At 45.6% G+C, this 18335-nt stretch overlaps 1 protein-coding gene across 8 annotated transcripts in view; it reads left to right on the forward strand.

Annotated features, from left to right (window-relative positions):
• Positions 1-18335, forward strand: part of KLHL3 (kelch like family member 3) — a 114462-nt gene that overhangs the window by 57051 nt on the left and 39076 nt on the right. For 4 of the 8 annotated variants that reach the window (XM_075900450.2, XM_075900451.2, XM_075900449.2 and 1 more), the window contains exons 3-5: positions 128-234; positions 7153-7274; positions 17440-17602. In XM_075900450.2, the coding sequence (XP_075756565.1) occupies positions 128-234; positions 7153-7274; positions 17440-17602 (392 nt within the window). Of the gene's footprint in view, positions 1-127; positions 235-6438; positions 6828-7152; positions 7275-17439; positions 17603-18335 lie in introns of those variants that run through there. The other 4 variants (XM_075900456.2, XM_075900455.2, XM_075900457.2 and 1 more) reach the window with 2 other exon arrangements.

The raw sequence follows: 18335 nt of genomic DNA on the forward strand, positions 1-18335 counted from the left end.
GATGATTCAGGTAACTTGCTTGTGATGTAGGAACTCTGCTCATTTTTTTTCCCCAAGTGTATTTACGGGGGACCCTTTGCATGGCCAGATGTTCTGAAACCGTGTTGTCTTCTCTGGTGTTTTCCAGCAAGCGGCTCCTCTGTGACGTGGTGATAGTTGCTGAAGCTGTTGAGATGGAAGCCCATCGCGTTGTCCTAGCAGCCTGCAGCCCCTATTTTTGTGCAATGTTTACAGGTACTTTTCTGTTTCCAGTCAAAGTGCAGCAGTTGTGTGTGCCCTGCAGGTTCTAAGACTTGCATAGTCATGTCTCTTCCTTGGTGTGGGCTCGGCTTTTTGAGAAGAAAAGTAGTGAAGTCCAGCACATTCATCTGCATAATAAACTATGAACATCTCTAGACTAAATCCCCCTCTGGCCAGGGGACCATGTCTTGTGCAGGTTTGAGGACACCAAAATCACTTGATAGAAGTTGGAAGCCACTGTATGTGTCCCTTAAGTGAGAGCTCTGCAGTGTACTTGAGCCACTATGTGGGACACCAATGGAATTGTAGGTGGGTTGCCAGAAAGCTTTCGAAGTGAGATGTTTGACTTTTCTAACCCAGAATTTTTAAAGTATGTTATGTTTTGTTTTTTTTATATCCGGCATACTAGGGATGTAAGAGTGTCAATGACTAATGGTTTAACCGATAAGTGGATGCTTATTGGTTAATGGTGTTGGTTAGATTCAACCTCCGCAGCAGTGAAACCTCCTTCCCAAGAGCCGGGTCGGCAGGGGCTGGCGGGCTCTGATCATAGCTGACCTTATTACATGATTTTTAACACCCCTCATTTATACAGTGCCATTGATTTGCATGGTACCTCACATAAGAACCGCCATACTGGGTCAGACCAAAGGTCCATGTAGCTCGGTATCCTGTCTGCTGACAGTGACCAATACCAGATGCCCCGGGGGAGGGAACGCAACCGGTAAACCTCATGTGATCCCTCCTCTGTCATCCACATTACACATTCTCCTCACAAAAGTCTGTCTCGGAGCTCTCAGTCCAAAAGCCTTGTCCTACAAACACTTGAACACAAGGAATGGAGATGTTCCAGAGTGTTTGGCGATACTGGTTTAATTCTGCTCCTGCTGAAGCAAATGGTAGAAGGTTCCAATGGCAGTAGTTAGACCAAGGCTTTGGAATCTCTACCTGGGGTTAACGTTACTCATGTTAACAAAACTGCCTGGGTGCTTCACCATTGCCACGATTAGGTCTTTTGTCAAGAGGAAAGGAGGAATTCTCTTAGGCCTGGGATGGAATCTACGCTAGCTCAGCTGGTCAACAGATGCACTGCACCATCCTCTCTGCAGGAGTGTGTTGACTGGTACGTGATGTTTACCAGAAAGGTGTTTTTTTTTTCTTTGCAAAGCTGACAAATCCAAGCTAGTAAGGATCTGTCTAGAGTTTTTAGAGAGCTGAGATGGTATCCTGGGATCGGATGTTAGTGGTGATGATAATGCCTTTGCACGTAAGGAACAAGGCAGGAAAGAGTGCACCACTCAGAGGTTTGCACTGAGTGCTGCCAGGGAGCGTTTGCTACTGTTTGTAGTAGTTGTTACACCAGCTCATGAGACCAGAGCTGTGGAGAAGTGTAGAGGTCATGTCTGTCTGAAAACAGCCACCATGATTAAATGGCATTAATAAGGTCTTAGTGCTGTTCCTGCACAGGAATTCACGAAAGGGGGTAGTAGTGCTCAGATCTGAAAGTTAAACAGTAACCATCTAACCACAATTGTGTGACTTCGTTGTAAACTACCTTTTGGCTATAGTTATGCCTATTACTACTCTTGCTTGGGTTGTAAAACAAGCTGAGCATTAGGTTAGTATCAGGCCTCTCCTTGGTTCAGTTTAGGGCTGGCCGTTCCCATATTCAAGTTATTCTGGATTTCCCTGCTGCAAGGTCAGAGGTATTTTTCTGTACCTCAGTGTGGTTTCACTCTGTGGAGAGTGACCCTTTACAATAATAAGCCGAATAGTCTTCATTTTCTCTGGGCTGCTGCTCAGGAATGAAACTTGACAGCATTGGGGAAACAAAGTTTCTGTATTTATTCACAGGATGTGTGTACAGCTGCCGAGGGGGCCAGTGGTAAAGGGGGTAGCTCCCTGGGGCCTGGCGATTTTAAAAGTATCCGGGGCTCTGGGCCCTTTAAATCTCTGCCAGAGACTCTCACGGCATGGTCTGGGTGGTGCTGAGGTAGGTATCCAGGCCACACCGCGGGCTGGCTGCATAAGGCTCTTCCCTCTCCCTGACATTGGCAAAGCCTGTCAGCAGCTCTGAGCATGACAGCAGAGGTACCGAGCTGTTTGAGTTCATACCAGAGTAAAAATCCATTTGACTATGTCCCTGAGGAAGGTTCTCATTGGGAGAACCGGTAGCAAAGAAGCCCCATGACAAGTAGGAACCATACAGACCCAAAACTCGTTCTCCTAGGTGGTATCCTTCCTTTGCTTTTTCAGCAACTCTCAATTACCTAGACCTGTGCGGGATTTGAACCAATGACCTTGAGACTGAGTTCCTATGCCAATGCCTTCAGGCAGCTGATCTCATCTAGTTATATATTGTTTAAAATCAGGTCTTTGAAGCTCTGGAATAGGCAGGCACGTGTCCCACTGAAGTTCACGAGACTTGCTCCTCCTAACTCCAGAACTGAATTTGGAGCAGCGTTCCTATGCTGATCGCTTTCCCTTCATTGCTTTTTAAAAGCACTTCCCATGGAGGGTTTTGATGGTTGGGTTTTGTTCTGCAAGAATGGCAATTGTTGTTTACTACATTTTGAAATAAATCAAAACCAGGTCACTCCAATAATGGCCACAAAACCTGCAGACACGTAGCTGGAATGTTTCAGACCATTAATGCAGAACAATTGTTTGTCTTTGGGTTTTGGAAGCACAGAAGCAGTCAGGACCGATCCAGGCTAGCTTGAATAGATCTTTGGTTTAACAGGGGTGGGGAACCTTATTTGGATTGTGGGTCGCTGACCCACTGAAAAATGAGTTGGGGCCACACACAAGTGAGAAGGGGGGGGGAAAACCCCTCACTGATGTAGCTCCTGACTGAGAAGGAGAGAGACACTCCACATTCCCCTCATACACCAGAACTTAAAGGGCCTGGGCTATTAGATTTTTATGCTTCCGCCCCATTGGCGATGGTGGAGGGGCTGGAGCATCAGCAAAGGCTCCCCAGTGCTGGGAGGGAGCCGTGGGCTTTGGGGTCCAAATCCAGGCAAGCCGGGGCTACATCTGGCTCCCCAGTGCTGCCTTTCCCTTGCTGAGTTCTCCATTCTCAGGCTTGTAGTTTGATACTTTAAGCAGCACTCAAGTCTTCGTCTCCAGCACCGCTCCGCCGGTGATTATGGCGGAAAAAATGGCAGCCTGGTCCCCTGTCGCAGCAGCAGCCACCTCCACAGCATCTCCCCAGCACTCCCATGCCACACAGCAGCCCCCTGTCCAGCCTTCTCCAGGGTTCAGACTTCCCAGCTGTCCTAGGTGGCGGCCACGGAGGTCGGAAGTGCCGCTGCTCCAGCCATGCAGTTCCCCAGAGGCACCATGGTCATGCGGTTCCCTGGCCAGTCCTGGAGGCCAGAGGCTCTGCGGCCACGTGGTTCCGGGCTGGCCCCGGATGCCAGAGGAGCTGCTGCTTCAGCGCCAGTGCTGCTGCCTCCCACTGCCGCCCGGTGTGGGGAAGGCCGAGGGCTCCAGCAACAGCATGGGTTCTCATGCTGCATGCCGCTCAAAATCGGCTCATGTGCCACTTACAGCATGCATGCCGTAGGTTGCCGATCCCTGCGCTAGAGCTATGAACCAGATGGCCTCTATGTAGAGGACAAGAAATAACGGCACAGAGTGGCCTGCAGTTCTCTGTGACTAAGGCACTATTAAATTGGGAGAGAACTGACTAGCCCCCTGAGTTCATGCAAGCTAGAAAGGGCCAGGACACTGCAGGAAATAGGACGGACAATATGTATGGAGGGGATATGCCAGAGGTGCATATGAAGTGCTTGCATATAGAACGGGGTGGGCAGTAAAACAGTGGCAGTTCACCATCGTTAGCTCCGGGTGGGCTGCCGTTGCTATGTTCTACCCACTGGATCATGCTGCCTTTGACTACTGAGGAGACTGGGCAGCTATTAGTTCTCCTATGTCGGGGTGGGCAAATACCAGCCCACGCATCAGACCCAGTCTGCCAGGAGTGGCCCCTGGCAGGCCCCCACACTGCTGTATTTACCTGCACCACTGCAGGTACGGGCAGTCACAGCTCCCATTGGCGGGGAGCAGCGATCCGTGGGGGCTGTCATCCCTTGTGCCTGCAGAAGTGCAGGTAAATACAGCAGTGTGGGGGCCTGCCAGGGGCCACTCCTGGCAGACTGGGTCTGATGCGTGGGCTGGTATTTGCCCACCCCGACATAGGAGAACTAATAGCTGCCCAGTCTCCTCAGTAGTCAAAGGCAGCATGATCCAGTGGGTAGAACAGAGGACTGGGAATCAGGAACACGACCCAGGTCTCTTGCTTTAACACTGGCCTGTTGCGTGACCATAGGCAAGTCACTTCCTATCTCAGTTTCCCCTTTCATCATTTGTCTGCCTTGTCTATTTAGATTCTTTGGAGTGTGGACTGGCTAATGTGCACGGTGCCTTGCGCCGTGGGGCCCTGCTATCACTTGTCGACCTTACGTAGAGTGCTAATACAGATAATAACAGTGCTTTGAATTAAGACATGGAGTGAGTCTCAAGGCTTGAGTCTGGTTTGTCAAAGGCCTTTTAGGTTTTTGAAAGAGTGTACTGGATGAGTAGAATTGCTTCATCCAGTCATTCCAACACCTCCAAAGATGCTGTAGGAGATGCTATATTTGTACTGAGTTATGCATGCTTGGGTTTGGATGGAAGCATTTATCACCCACTCCTATTATCCTGCGAACTACCACTCCTGTTCCCTTTCATCTCACTCAGAGTGTTGTTTTCAGATGCTTACTGGCTGCAGAGAAAAGAAGGCTTGTGAAAAGTGCTGCCTTCTGACCAGTGGCTCAGGTTGGAGTGACCTTCTGGAGTGTGGGGGTAGATTGTTATCACTTCTGTTCTACTTGGCTCGGTTATAGAGCTGAGCATAACAATCTAGAGCTCTAGCAGAATGGAAGAGTCGCATGATGGTTCGCAGCTTGTGGGTGGGCGTGCGAGCCCACGCAGAATTTATTTCTGTTGGCTGTGTCAAATGAGTGCCGCACAGGGAGATGATGTTATCAGAGCCATGTCTTTGAGCTATTCATATATTGATCTCCGCATATAAGCATATGTGCCTCCGACTATGTCCTCTGCCCGTCTTTTTTTTCATTAAGTGTATCATTGTCTGTGCTGAGTTTCTTGCTTACTCTGAGGCACTGGTAAAAGGTATTACTCCAGCACTTGGGAGACTTTTATGGGACCAGTTTGTATTCTTTGTTTAGGACCCCTCTTTCCACCTGCTTTGAATAACATTAGGACTTGGAAATAGGACAGACAATAATGTGTAGGGTGTGGATACGCAGGACTTGATTTAACTTCACAGATATGTGTCTTTTGCTTGCAAGTGTGTCAGGTTATTATATGGGAACTTTTATTATTGTGTGTTTTTAAATTCATTCAGTTAATCGCAAACACTGTATCATATGTATTTCTTCCAAAACTTTATTGGTTTTACTGAGAGACCAGATTCTGCTCATCTTATACATTGTGTAGTTCATGTCACTTGTGTAAATAAGGCCACTAGATGTGGTCCCCAAGGTCAGAACTTGGTTACCTTTCTCTGTCTGTCGGATCCATGCTATGTATGTGGAATGCTGTCATGTCAAAGATGACTTGAATATTTCCTTTATGTAGGGGCAGACTGTACCTGTTTTTTTCAGAGGTTGAGTGTAGAACTTTTGCTTCTGTTGTCTTACTTCCGCTGCTGGCAGTTTTTTTTCTTCCCTGGCTTCTGAAGACACTGATTGTAAAATCTGGGGGTGTGATGTCAGCTTCTGTAATTGATCATTAGAAGAGGCCTCCAGCATCCTTTTTTGTAGCACCCACAGTATTTTGTTACTGAAACATATTCCTAATCAATGTGCCTGTATGTGTGGGCATGCTCAACCATTTCTAGTCAAGCTCAAAGTCAGCTGCATTGGGATGTGCATGCATAGGCTGTTGAGCAGACAGTTTTGGTTTACTGCCAGTGGAGTCTCTTGCTGTTGCATTTAAAAAAATACTAGCAAAGGAATGGGTGATTTCTATAGACTCCAGAGATTTTCATATCTTCCCAGTTTGTGGGAAGAGGCACTCCTGAGATTCACCCATAACTTACTACTTTTACTGCCTATTGAAGGACAGTCTCACTTTCTGGGCTTAGTCCAATGTGAAAGCAGCTAATCACGTCCTTTGTTTTGTCAGAGACATTCGAGCTTGGGTGAATCTCATGATGTTCTCAACAGCCAAGCACTCAGCTCACATGGAATTTGGTCTGCGCCAGGCCAATCTCTTCAGTCTGCAGAACTGGGCGGGAAGCCTCTAGAAAAGAGTCTGCAGAAAGCCACCCCATTCTGGACATGCAGTTCTCGGGGTACCTTTCCCCCATGGCGATTGTTGAGCTGCGAAACTGTGCATGCGGACCTTGAGTAATGAAGAGTCTCTCTAGTTGCCTCATGATGACCCTTTCTGATGTCTATTGGGGCTAATGGATTTCTGCCACTCATTCTGGACCAGCAGGGATGGTGACTGCTTTGTCTATGCTTCAGAAGCAGTACTTTGAACTGAAAGTGTGGCCATGGCACGAACGCTGGGTGAGAGCTCTCCCAGCACTCTATGTAACCCACCTCTGCAAGGGGAGTAGCTGTTAGCACTGGGCTAATGGCTCCTAGGCTGTAGCCTGGTTTACACTTGGAGGAGGGGTGTTTTTTCACACCCCGAGCCAGAAAGTGACAACACTTTAAAGTGGCAGTGTTCACTTGGCCTGTCTGCAGGGATTTCAATATGGTGGTGTGTGGGGTTGTTTTTTGTTTTTTTTAAATTATGGGTGGTGGGAGGGTTTCCACTGGGTACATGGAAAATTGAGGTGGAGGGAAGGAGAAAAGCAAACATTGACTGCCCATTTGAACTGAATTTCAGGAGACATGACTGAAAGTAAAGCAAAGAAGATTGAAATAAAAGATGTTGATGGGCAAACACTAAGTAAGCTGATTGATTACATCTACACAGCCGAAATAGAGGTCACGGAAGAGAACGTGCAGGTAAGCAGGTCACGGAAGAGAACTCCTGAAAACAGAAGGGAAAAACCTTCGTGGCTTAAATCGCAGACGGAGGAGCCGTCCGTGTAAGTGATGCCTGCAGGCTACACAAAACGAAGGGCAGTGTGTGATGTGTGATACTTTTCTTTTCTGTATAGTTTTGAGGCAGGAGCTGCTTTTGTTGCACAATAAGTTGTTATAATTGCTCTTTATTTCCTGTTCCTATTTTAAGGCTAGAGACACAAGATGGGGGGGGGGGAGGTAATATCTTTTACTGGACCAACATCTGCTGGGGAGAAAGACAAGCACATGAACTCAAAAGCTGGTTGGTCCAGTAAAAGATATTACCGCCCCCACCTTATTTCTCTAATATCTTGGGATTGTCAGTGATACAGTATCACTGCATGTAATAAGACTAGGCCTTTACCTTCTAAGAAGCCTTGCTAACTTGTTGGACTTGTCTGTGAAAGCTCAGAATACACTAAAACAAGCAGCTAGCAGGATGATGGTTTTTAAGGGGCCAAAAAACAATTCCTATGATGGTGAGTTCAAATTGGAAGTTATGCGGGTTGTGTGAAGCTTCGAGTAGAATGCAAATTTAGAGTTAAAATTAGAGCATGTATGGACACTTTCTGTTCTTCCTTCCTTTGCGTGCTTCTTAGACTTGAGGCTCTTTGGGGGAAGGTCTGAGTCTCCCCTCTCACTGGTATAAATCAGGTGCATCCTGAAAGGACTTGTGCCAATGTAAATCTAGTGTGACGTGCAATCAGATTTGGGCTCCTTTACGCCAGTCTGTAAAGCACTTAGTACTCTAGAGTTGCTGTCCAGATAATACGGAATACTGGTAAGCTGAGATGGGAGAGGAGAGAGTTGTTTCATGTGGAACTTCTAATACAAATTAAGAACTTAGTAAATTCAATTTTGGTTATAAAGTCCTGTTTTTGGGAGCTATAAGTAAAGAGAAGAGAGGTTGTTAGGAGAGGTGGTTGCATGAAGTGGGGAATAGATAGGTGACTGTTAAGAATAGAACAGAAGTTACTGAATACAAAGAAAGCAAATATTTTGCACCGGGGGAAGAGTCATGGAAAGGGTACAGTAAACTAGTATATTCTGTAGGTAAAGTATGGTGCTCTTGCCGGGGGAAGGAAAGATGGTGGTATTTTTGCTCTTGTTCTGTGTCTGCATGAAAGATATTGAAGGTGCCTCATGCTTACATTTATATTTATGGCAGGAAAAACAGCTGGTGGGTGATGCATTATTAAATTTCAAAAGGGATGTTGGGCTCTGATAGGTTTGAGTTCAGTTGCCGTGGCTACTTGTTTGAAAATGGTAGACTTGCGCATTGCTGTAAGCAGTCTAATGTAGCTGCTCTAAGCCAATGGGGGTGAGCTCGCCCTTTGGTTTAACTGCTCCCACCCCTGTTAGGTCAACTTTCCCACTGACACAGTGCTGTGCATACTAGCACTTACATCAGTGTAACACTTGTCATTGGAAGGGGTAGTTTATTCACACTCCTGAACAACATAAACTATACTGAGATAAGCTGTAATGTAGGTATAGCCTTAATGCCAATGATTTTCCTTTTATGAATAATTTTGAAATTGGACAAGGCATCTGCAATGCATCGCCGCATGATGTAGTGAAAAATGGGCACGAGAGAGAGCTCTAGGAAATACTACAGTGTGTGTTTTAAATGGCCTTTATTTGAAAACGCAGAAGCTGCAGGAAGCACTTTACGAAGCTGGTTTCAGGTGATAAGGTTCTTGGTGCAAATGAGATGCCCGCTAGCATTGTTCAATCCTTTAGGACTTGGGAGACCAGGATTCTAGTGTTTGTTCTGCCTCTGACTTCCTGCCTGATCTTGGGCAAATCACCTAGCTGCTGCGCCTTCGTTCCTCATCTGTAAAATGGAGAAAATAACAGGGTCGTTACAATATCAATATGTTAACGATTGTGAGGCACTCATACACCACATTAATAATGCAGTGTGTAAAAGCCTTGGATAACTCCCAAATAATGTGTATTGGGAAACGTGCAGTTTCTTGACTTTCTGGGAGCTTGCATCTTATGGGAAGGGATATGGCTTATGCATTGCCAAGACTAGTCCTGATGTTTACCATAAGACAGACAGACCAGTTCAGATTGTATGTCTCTCTTCTATCCAAATGATGGCTTTCAGGAACTGAGCAGAGCCTTGTGTCTTAATAGCCTTCACTCCATATTGGAACACATAATTGAAGTAAGGACCAATCTATCCTTTTTCAAATATATGCAGTCAACTAGTTCAAACCCATGTGTACAAGGGCCTAGATAAGTCCAACAGGCATTGAGAGGTTTGCATGAACCAAATTAAAATAAATTCCCCAAACAGCGTCACTTCCACACGACTTGTTTGAACATCATGTGCCCCCCCACCCAAAAACCCAGAATTGAGTTAATACATGAAACTGCATTAACTTAAAGTGAAACAGATTAGAACCAAAGATGGAATGGATGTTTTAGTTGGTTTCATTATGCAAGTTGAGTGATACTGTCATGCAAATATTATAGAATTTAATATAATTTTATGTTGAAACCAGTAGGATAGCAATTACTCTTAAACACTCCTAGCAATGCATAGAGAATGAGCTCTTTTCAATGGTGCCTTTTTTTAACCATTCTACAGAACATAGCATTTCTGTTTCTCCTATAGGGTTCCCTACCACTGCTATAAAAAGATCATTCTTTGTCATATTCTTTATCTCTGTCTTTCTCTTCACATAGTTTTCCAAAGAAGTTCAAACAGCATTAATGATGAAGAATGAGTCTGTTAATGTCTCAGGTGTATCTGCTAAAAACAAGTGAGGATTTTTTTTAATGCTGATTCTCTTCATCCCATACATCACAGTCCCAATATTCCTTGTCCCCAGCCATGCCTCTCAAGCGAATAATTTTCAAATGTAGTATTATCTTGACTTGTCTTTTTTTGCTAGCAGAGTTCACTCCCATGCACTCTCTGTTAGGTCTGACATACTGCTGGCTTTAATTTCTTTTTCACTCACCGGGTACCTTGGGAATACTGGTATTCTCATCTCATTGATTTTGTCCTTCTGGTTGGCTGGCTGTGGATTTTTAAAGGGATTTTTAATTTAGCTGTGACTTTTCATATTTCCTAAACCTGAGAGGGGAAGAATTGCTTGGTACAGTTGGCACCAAGTGGGGCCAAATGTTTTCATTACACACGTTCCAAGACATAAATAACAAAATGACATACGCTGAGCAGGGGCGGCCATGCTACTGAATCAGGTAAATAAATGAAAGCACAGAATTTTTTCAGAGAGGAAAAATGAAATGAGAGTGCAGTTGAAATTAGAAATCATGTTACTATTAAGGCAATGAATATTCCAATGTATGCCCAGAGTTTGAGCAATGTGCAGCACTTACTGAAATAAGCTGTAATAGATTTTAATTACCCATTTGCTGTTACAGTCTTAAAGAACAGGAAGTGTAGCTATTTATTGTCCAGATGTTGAATGGTATGCAGAGCTGCAGTAGATCTTCTGACCTGGAATAGAGAGCATTCATGGGGTAAAGTTCCATTTTCCAGGGCACATCTTTTTTTTGTAACTATTCATCATTTAAGTACATGGGATTACCACAATAGGAAAGTCTCACCTCGAAAGGACTAAGTGTCTCTAGCATCAGTTCGGGATTTTCTGTCGTATTCATAGTAATTAGTGAGAGGGTCCATGAAATTCTGTGTCAAGAAGATCCAGATACCTTCAGAGGAAGCAGGCTGAATCTGGACCTGGTGGTGACCTGTGGGTAATAGGGGAAAGCCAGGGAGTCATGCATGTTTCTTTTTCCAAGCTCCATAGGGAGTACTTGGGTGTGAGTTTCCTTGGCTGGAGTTAAACTCCCTTTGTGCCTTGGAATCCCACCTTCAGGGAAGTGTTTTGGGGCAGTCACGAGCAATATTCTCCCTTGGAGCATGTCTGCATGGAACTGGTGGCCCTGAGATGGAGGACAGTCCTCGGGCCTCTGTGTTAAAATGGTATTTCATCTCTGGTACATCCTCTCTTAGTACACATGGTCTGGTGTAGAACGCCCATTCCAGTGGGGGGAGGAAATTCCTCTCTACCATGCAATGATCTAAGGAAATCTTTATATGCAGTCTTCCCTGCTGCCTCTTGCTGTTATGTGGTGTGGTTCGTACACGTATGCACACACACATGCCGCCACCACCCCTTGTGAGGAGGGAAAAACTGGCCCTAAGGGATTTGCAAGACCACACAGCTTCTGTAGGTCTAGTTCTGCCCATGGATGCCCCCAGACAGCACCTTTTTGGCTTCATTGGAAGTTAGGTGTTTGCCTCTGAGCAGAGTGGGTTGAGAGTATTCTAGTTACCTGGCGTGGTAGGACCCTGAAAATCTGGCTGTTACCCTGCCGGTTCTGTAGGTTTCCCAGTTAATAGAAGATTCCAAATTGTAGCTGAAATGCATGTTTCTCCAGTTGCTTTTCATTGCTGGCGGCTCACTAAAGAGTTACAGGGAACAGAGTAAGGATGGTAAAGACTAGTCGACTATCTGATAAGCATTTGTTTATCGGATAGTCGAGTCAACTAGTTGCTTCCCCCCCTCCCTCTTTGCTGCCTCTACCAGCTAGAGGCAGCGCGGGGGAGAAAGAGGCTGTACTTTAAAGGGGCAGTGCTGCACAGCTGATCCCAGGCTGTGTGTGGCACTGCCCCCTTTGAAATGCCACGGCGTCATTTCAAAGTGGCAGTGCTGCGTGGAGCCCAGGTTCAGCTGGGGACCCCCTAGCTGACCCCAGGCTCCATTCGGCATTTCTGCAGAACCCTGAGTCAGCTGATCCCAGGTTCTATGGAAATGCTGCGAGGAGCCCAGGGTCAGCTGGGGAGTCCCGAGCTGGCTCCAGCTCTGCGCAGCATTTCAAAGTGGCAGTGCCGCATGAGCCTAGGGAAACTCCAAGAGGCTGGGGATGATCCTCCCCTTGGAAAAACTTCTGGAAATATCTCATTCCTTTTGTGACCTCCAAGGATATGTTAACCTTTGCTGGCAGCAATGCCGTGGCCATGAGGTGACTTCAAAAGACGCAGCGATATTGTTCTAATGCCTTCCTCTCCATTTGGTTATGGAATGTTAATGCAGGCCCCCCTACAGCATGTCACTGAGCAGAAATCCTTAAGAGCCGCTTAAGTACCTGCATGCATCCAAGAAATTACCACCCTAATTGAGTAAGTCATTGTCAATAAATATAATTAGGGTAAACTAGTTCCATGGGAATGTGCCGATGAAGCTGGTTCCACAATTAAACCTTCCCAATTAGGTGCAGGGTGCTGTGTTTGAAAGCTTCTCTGTGCACTCATTGCACGAGGAAGGAGTGTGCATACGCTCTTTGTAGAAAGAAAAATAAAATGTCCAAAAATCAAAGGCATGAGGGGAAATAGCTGGAAACTCTCTACTGATGTGTGGGTTGTTTTTTTTAAATTACAAATAAATGTCATCTGTAAAATGTAATTAAACCCTCCTGTAAGCTCTGCAGTATGTTGGGTCCTTTGAGGGGATATACACTTTTATCTAGTACATCTCTAGCAACGCTGGCAACTGTCATTCAAAAACAAGAAAACATTCTGGGTATATGAGAGCCATGGATGAGGCAGTGAGAGTCCTTTCTGTATTGTGTTAAGGAGGCCTCTTTAAAATCTGTTCTCTCTCTTTGCTACAGGAGATATTCTTGTCTTGCATCCATCTCTTGTGGAATACCAGAGTCGTCCTAGATATTCCTGTGCTGGAGCTGTTCTAACAGTACCCACGCTGGGTTTCTCCCCAATCTGTTAGGAAGAATTAGAGGCCAGTATTGTGTATGGGGATGGGGGAGAGGAAAGGGACTGAAAGTCATAGCCCCTAAAAATGATAGTGTGGGTGTTAGTCTCGGAACAGAATGGACTGAGCTGTTGCACCCTCACCCAGCTATTTGCCAACAGACACATGTAGCTGTTCCCAAAATTATTCCTTCCCCAACTTCAGAATGTGGGAGGGAGCAGCTGCAGTTGCTTCTCTCCATGTCTCTGGGTGTTTGTTCCTCTCCTTGTTTCTTTACATAGGGCTGTTACCCCATGTCTGTCTGGTTCGTGCCATGTGCTCTCCTATGGAAACATTTCACTCCCGGAGCTGCTGTAGTATTTCTCCATGGGGAAGGCACTGAAATGCAAGATGTACTTTTCATTCCCTGCGCCGGCTGCACATCATTTGGAGCATGGGGCAACAAACGAGGCAAATTCTCAGCCAAATCAAAAGAGGTGGAATGCAGCTTCGTCTCAGTCCCACACGCGGTTCACAGCTGCACCTCTGACAGCACAACGTTTTCTTCTGCCTGCCCCATACAGGGTCCACGTGCTTCTGGGTCTCAAATGTTCCATGATGCTTTCCAGTTAGACGCTGGAAGAAAACAGCAGCAGAACTTCAGGAATTCTATTTGGGAAGCAGCCTGCAGTCCTCTGTTGCTGTGCAGAGAGCCTTTTGTTAATGAGGATGTGTGTGGTTTGTCGGGGAGGGAGACAGACAGGCACTCTGATGTATATAATAAATGTCTGTCTCTTTCTCTGCTCTTGCCCCATTGATCCAGCAGAGAGCTATAGCTGTCCTGGTCCCCATCTCTGGCTCCTTACTGCCCCCTGTGGCCATTCTACAGTATAACTATTCCTGCTACCAGCACCCCTCCCTTTCTGTTTTATGAGAAATAATCGAATTCCAGGCACATCCTATTGTCCTGGCACAACCAAAACCTGACCTGGGTTTAATTTGAGAAGAGGAATCTGCATACCGAATTTGGTGGTCCTAGCTTTTATCTAGTTTAGGAGGCGTTCTTAAACAGGCTCATGGATGGATGAACGCAGATTTCTAAAATAAATAGTAAGATATATTTATGCTCACTGCACCTCTGTGTGGCAGTACAGTGATACTGTCCCCCTCCCCCCCATTACAGAGGGGGACCTAAGTCTAGGGATATAAGCGACTAGTCGCTTCCTTCCCCCTTGCTGGGGGAGCAGGCTTAAAAGCTGGTTTCCTCTCCATCACCGTCTCTGCGGGGGGCAGGGGAGGCAGAGGGGTACGAGCACAGGGACCGGGCATGAGCCAGGCATCAACTGATTCCCAGCTTGTGCCCAGTCTCACACGCTGCCCCTCTGCTTTTTAAATGTATTAAGAGCCTGCCAGTTCTTAACACATTTAAAAGGCAGAGCTGCAGTGAGGTTAGCTCCTCGGGGCTTGGTGCTAACACTGCTGTGGCTCCCCCGCTTATTGACTAGTTGATAGAAATTCCATTGACTGGTCAATTAATTGATTAAGCTAAATTTAACATCCCTACCTTAGTCTTTGTGTCTAATTGACTTTCCTGAGGTCACCCAGAAAGTCTGTGGCAGATTATGGACTTCAACCAACGTTTCCCCTAGCTAAAGGCAGAGCCCTAACCACTAGGAAATCCTTCCTCTCAACTTTTGTGATCAGTATAAACATGTTCTCAGTTTCTGACTTTCAGAAACTGTTCCCAAACTAGCTCAGTGACCTTAGCCAAGTACAAATCTCATGCAAATAGTGTTCAGAAAAATGAGAATCTGAGAACAAGCTACAGCAGCAGAGGAGATCTAATATTGCAGTTTATAACTAGAACCCTGCAAATCATCAGATATCCGCTTTCTATCTGCAGGATGTTGATGTGTTTATCTGCGACTCGTTTTTGTGAATACAGATGCGGATACACAATTTTGTATCTACACATGGCTGAACTTAAAATCTTGTGTCACATTCCAGATATAAGTGATCCCAATAGAGACTTTCAGTACTAAATGTATCCCAGGTTTTGATGTAATTTTCAAAGGAACACCGAGGTTTTAGCCAGGAAACAGATATAGCTGAGAAATTAGAAGACTAGCATATGCCATCTCTTAATATGCTATCTCTAGTAAGTGGAATTAAAGCACTAAAAGCAGAGTTCTTAAAGCACTAAAAGCAGAGTTCTGGTCCAGTTGAAATACATTGCAGAAACTTGCATGGATTCTAGTAGGATTGAGATTTAGCCGGGGTATGTGAGTAGGCAGGGCATTTCCTCCTGTTATTTCTAAAGGAAATATACACGGTGCTAACGGATATCCTTAGCTAGGTTTTCATGTTATCTGGGAAAAACAAGACTGGTGGAGAGGCACACAGCTGAGAAAAGAGGGCAGCAACCCACTTATCTGTTGCTGGACTATTTCTCTTTTAAAGCATTTGGTAATGCTTCTTTCCCAGAGACTCTAATAGAAACCTGTAGCAGGCCAAATGCTTATGTGCTCGAGAAATGTACCACTACTCAATGTAAAGTACTTTTCACCTATTATGTACCAAATGCTTTAATAGTAGGGGTTCCAGGAAGTTTGTAACTTTGTCATGCAGTTGTAACCCAGATCAGTACAACTTGATTGTGGATTGCCTCTTCCATCCCAAGACATACAAGCTAATCCTCTCACTCCGCTTGCTAAGGTCAGAATGTAGGAAGCTGTGATGTATTGCTACAGATGGAGTAACCTCAGCTCATAGAGAATCTGGGGGGAATCTCTCTCCTTAGTATGGTTATGTAAGTTGAGTGAACACCTCTCTGTTGTACTAAGGCAGCAGTAGGATATTTTAGTAGAAAATAGAAAGTTGTTCATAGTTAGATGTTAAGATAACATATCTTTTACCTTCTTAACTTAATCGTCCAGACAAACTAATCTGTTCATGCGATCGAAGTGTTCGACTGAAACAGCCACATGGGTTAATTGATTTCTTTGTTTTATTGATGCCTATTGGGGTTGTAGCTGTCTGTGAAAGTTACTGCTTGGTAATATTAACAAGCAATCCAATTGGATTAGATTTTTTTTCTTGGAATGGATCAGTGGCTTAGAAAGTACCTAAGGGCAGATTGCTGGTTTACTGCTATTCTCCTGAGATGTGTGGGGGAAGGGGAAAGCAGGGTGAAAATACATTTTTTTGCTTCTCACCAACACTGAGCTAGAATAAGCTTTTTGTACCGGCTTCTGTTTCCCCTAAACAGAAATAATTTAGGAGTGGATGGTGTATTGTGCAGCCCCGTTAACGCGAGTCTGAGGTTCTCATTAAGAAAAAGCACTCAGAGCCATGCAGTTAGATAAAACATGGACTCAAAAACTGATTGCAGTGCATTGGCAAAGACACGAGAAAGGAAACATAACTAGCTGGCATGACAGCTGCAGCGTCCAGGCTTACTTTATCTCTGACTTCCTGTCCTTGTCCACAAATTCGGAAGGCATTTTCTCTCGCACTTGAACAATCCTAAATGCTGTAGGCTGCACTCTTGTCTGGCGAGGTCCTGCCCTCCACATCTGCACTCACAATGCGGGGTGCAGTTTACACCACCTGGACGCTGAAGTGCCTTATTTGTGGGTACAGTCATGTATTTCAGCATCTAAATCATATAAGTGGTATCTGCAGTTTCGTGGGTGCAAAGATGGGGGGTGGGGGTGGCTGTTCAAGTATTAGGGCTGCACTCCCTCCCCAAGAATATTTCTGAAAAATATTCAGTCTCATTAGCTGAAAATGGGCAGATGAGCACCTTAGCAGCACCTTTCCAGCTGACATGCTGGTTCAGACGACCCCCTGCAAAATTAAAGTTGTTGTTGGTGTGTGTGTGTGTGTGTGTTTGAAACTTATATTCCAGGTAGTTGAGGTACTAAGTATAATGAAATGTATGTGTGTGCGCACGCTTGTATGAGGCTTGAGCTCTGTCTCAAGTCTGCAAATAACACAACACACTCCAAAACAAAGGTTACAGAATGGCCTACTGTCCACAAATGGAGGATTTAAAGTGTGTGGGCTGTAGCATGCACATTATGCTGTGTCTCTGCTCTTCAGTGGGGAAGAGGTGAAGCAGGGAACGTCACTAAATGTGTGTGCCCTAAGATGTTGCTGCTTTTGCTGGCCACCACATGGGGGGAGGGAATCTCTGTCCATAGACGATGATCAGTCTTTAGCGCCTGCCCTCTCTGCCAAACAAAAACCCAACAATCCTTGCTTTGAAGGGGAGTAATATCTGGTGAAGTTATGCCAGGAATCAAACTGGTATCTCTGGTGCTAACTTTGGTTTCTCTTCTCCACCTACCACCTTCTGCTTTCAGGTTTTGTTGCCAGCTGCCAGCTTACTGCAGTTAATGGACGTCAGACAAAACTGCTGTGATTTTCTGCAGTCCCAACTGCACCCTACAAATTGCCTTGGGATCCGGGCCTTTGCCGATGTGCACACGTGCACTGAACTTTTGCAGCAGGCCAATGCCTATGCAGGTGAGCAAAGCGTCTTGGCTTATCCCAACTCCTTGAAGAGTTGGTTCCTAAGTATAAAGGGCATTGGGGGATGATGCCAACACATCCTTTACCAATTTGTTCTTTAATGTTACCAAAGAATATGCAGTGGGCTTCTTTGTTGGATGCTGTGGGGCACCGACATGTGATGTTGCTGCAAAAAGAGGAGCCCCTTGGAATGATGGGGGCTTTGGAGGTGAAGTGAAGGACTTGAGATTAATTTGTTTTGTATAATGCAAACAGGTGTTAGGTGAATTAGTTCTTTTATGTATTTGTAAAGCAGTAGCAGAAATACAGCTTATTTATCTTGGGGGGAGGGGGGAACACACACAGAAAAGGGGCTGAATAGCTTGTCTGTTTGTCTAATCACATTTCTTTCTCCCCTTTCTCTTCTGTGAGCCTGCCTTGGAAAGCACATGGTAGTAGGCTCAAGTGATTCATCCTTTGGGGATGTATGTTACTGTGAGTGATGAGGGGGAAGTGGCTCGCATACTTTTCTCCAGTATTTTCCATAGGTTGATTGAGAAGCATGTCTGGTAGGGGTGTGAAGAACAAGTACTTAATCACCCTTACTGGGTGATGCTTACCAAGTACTGGTTAACCGGTGCCCGGCAGCAGCCTGCAGTCCCACTGGGTCCCTGTGCGGGGCCAGGAACGGGAGCTCTGCAGGTTGGGGGCTGCTTCAGCCAGGCTGGAGCAGTCCCCCTCACAGGAT

The sequence above is a fragment of the Pelodiscus sinensis genome, chromosome 16 (genome assembly GCF_052426305.1).
Source record: "Pelodiscus sinensis isolate ZL-2025 chromosome 16, ASM5242630v1, whole genome shotgun sequence".
NCBI lineage: Eukaryota > Metazoa > Chordata > Testudines > Trionychidae > Pelodiscus > Pelodiscus sinensis.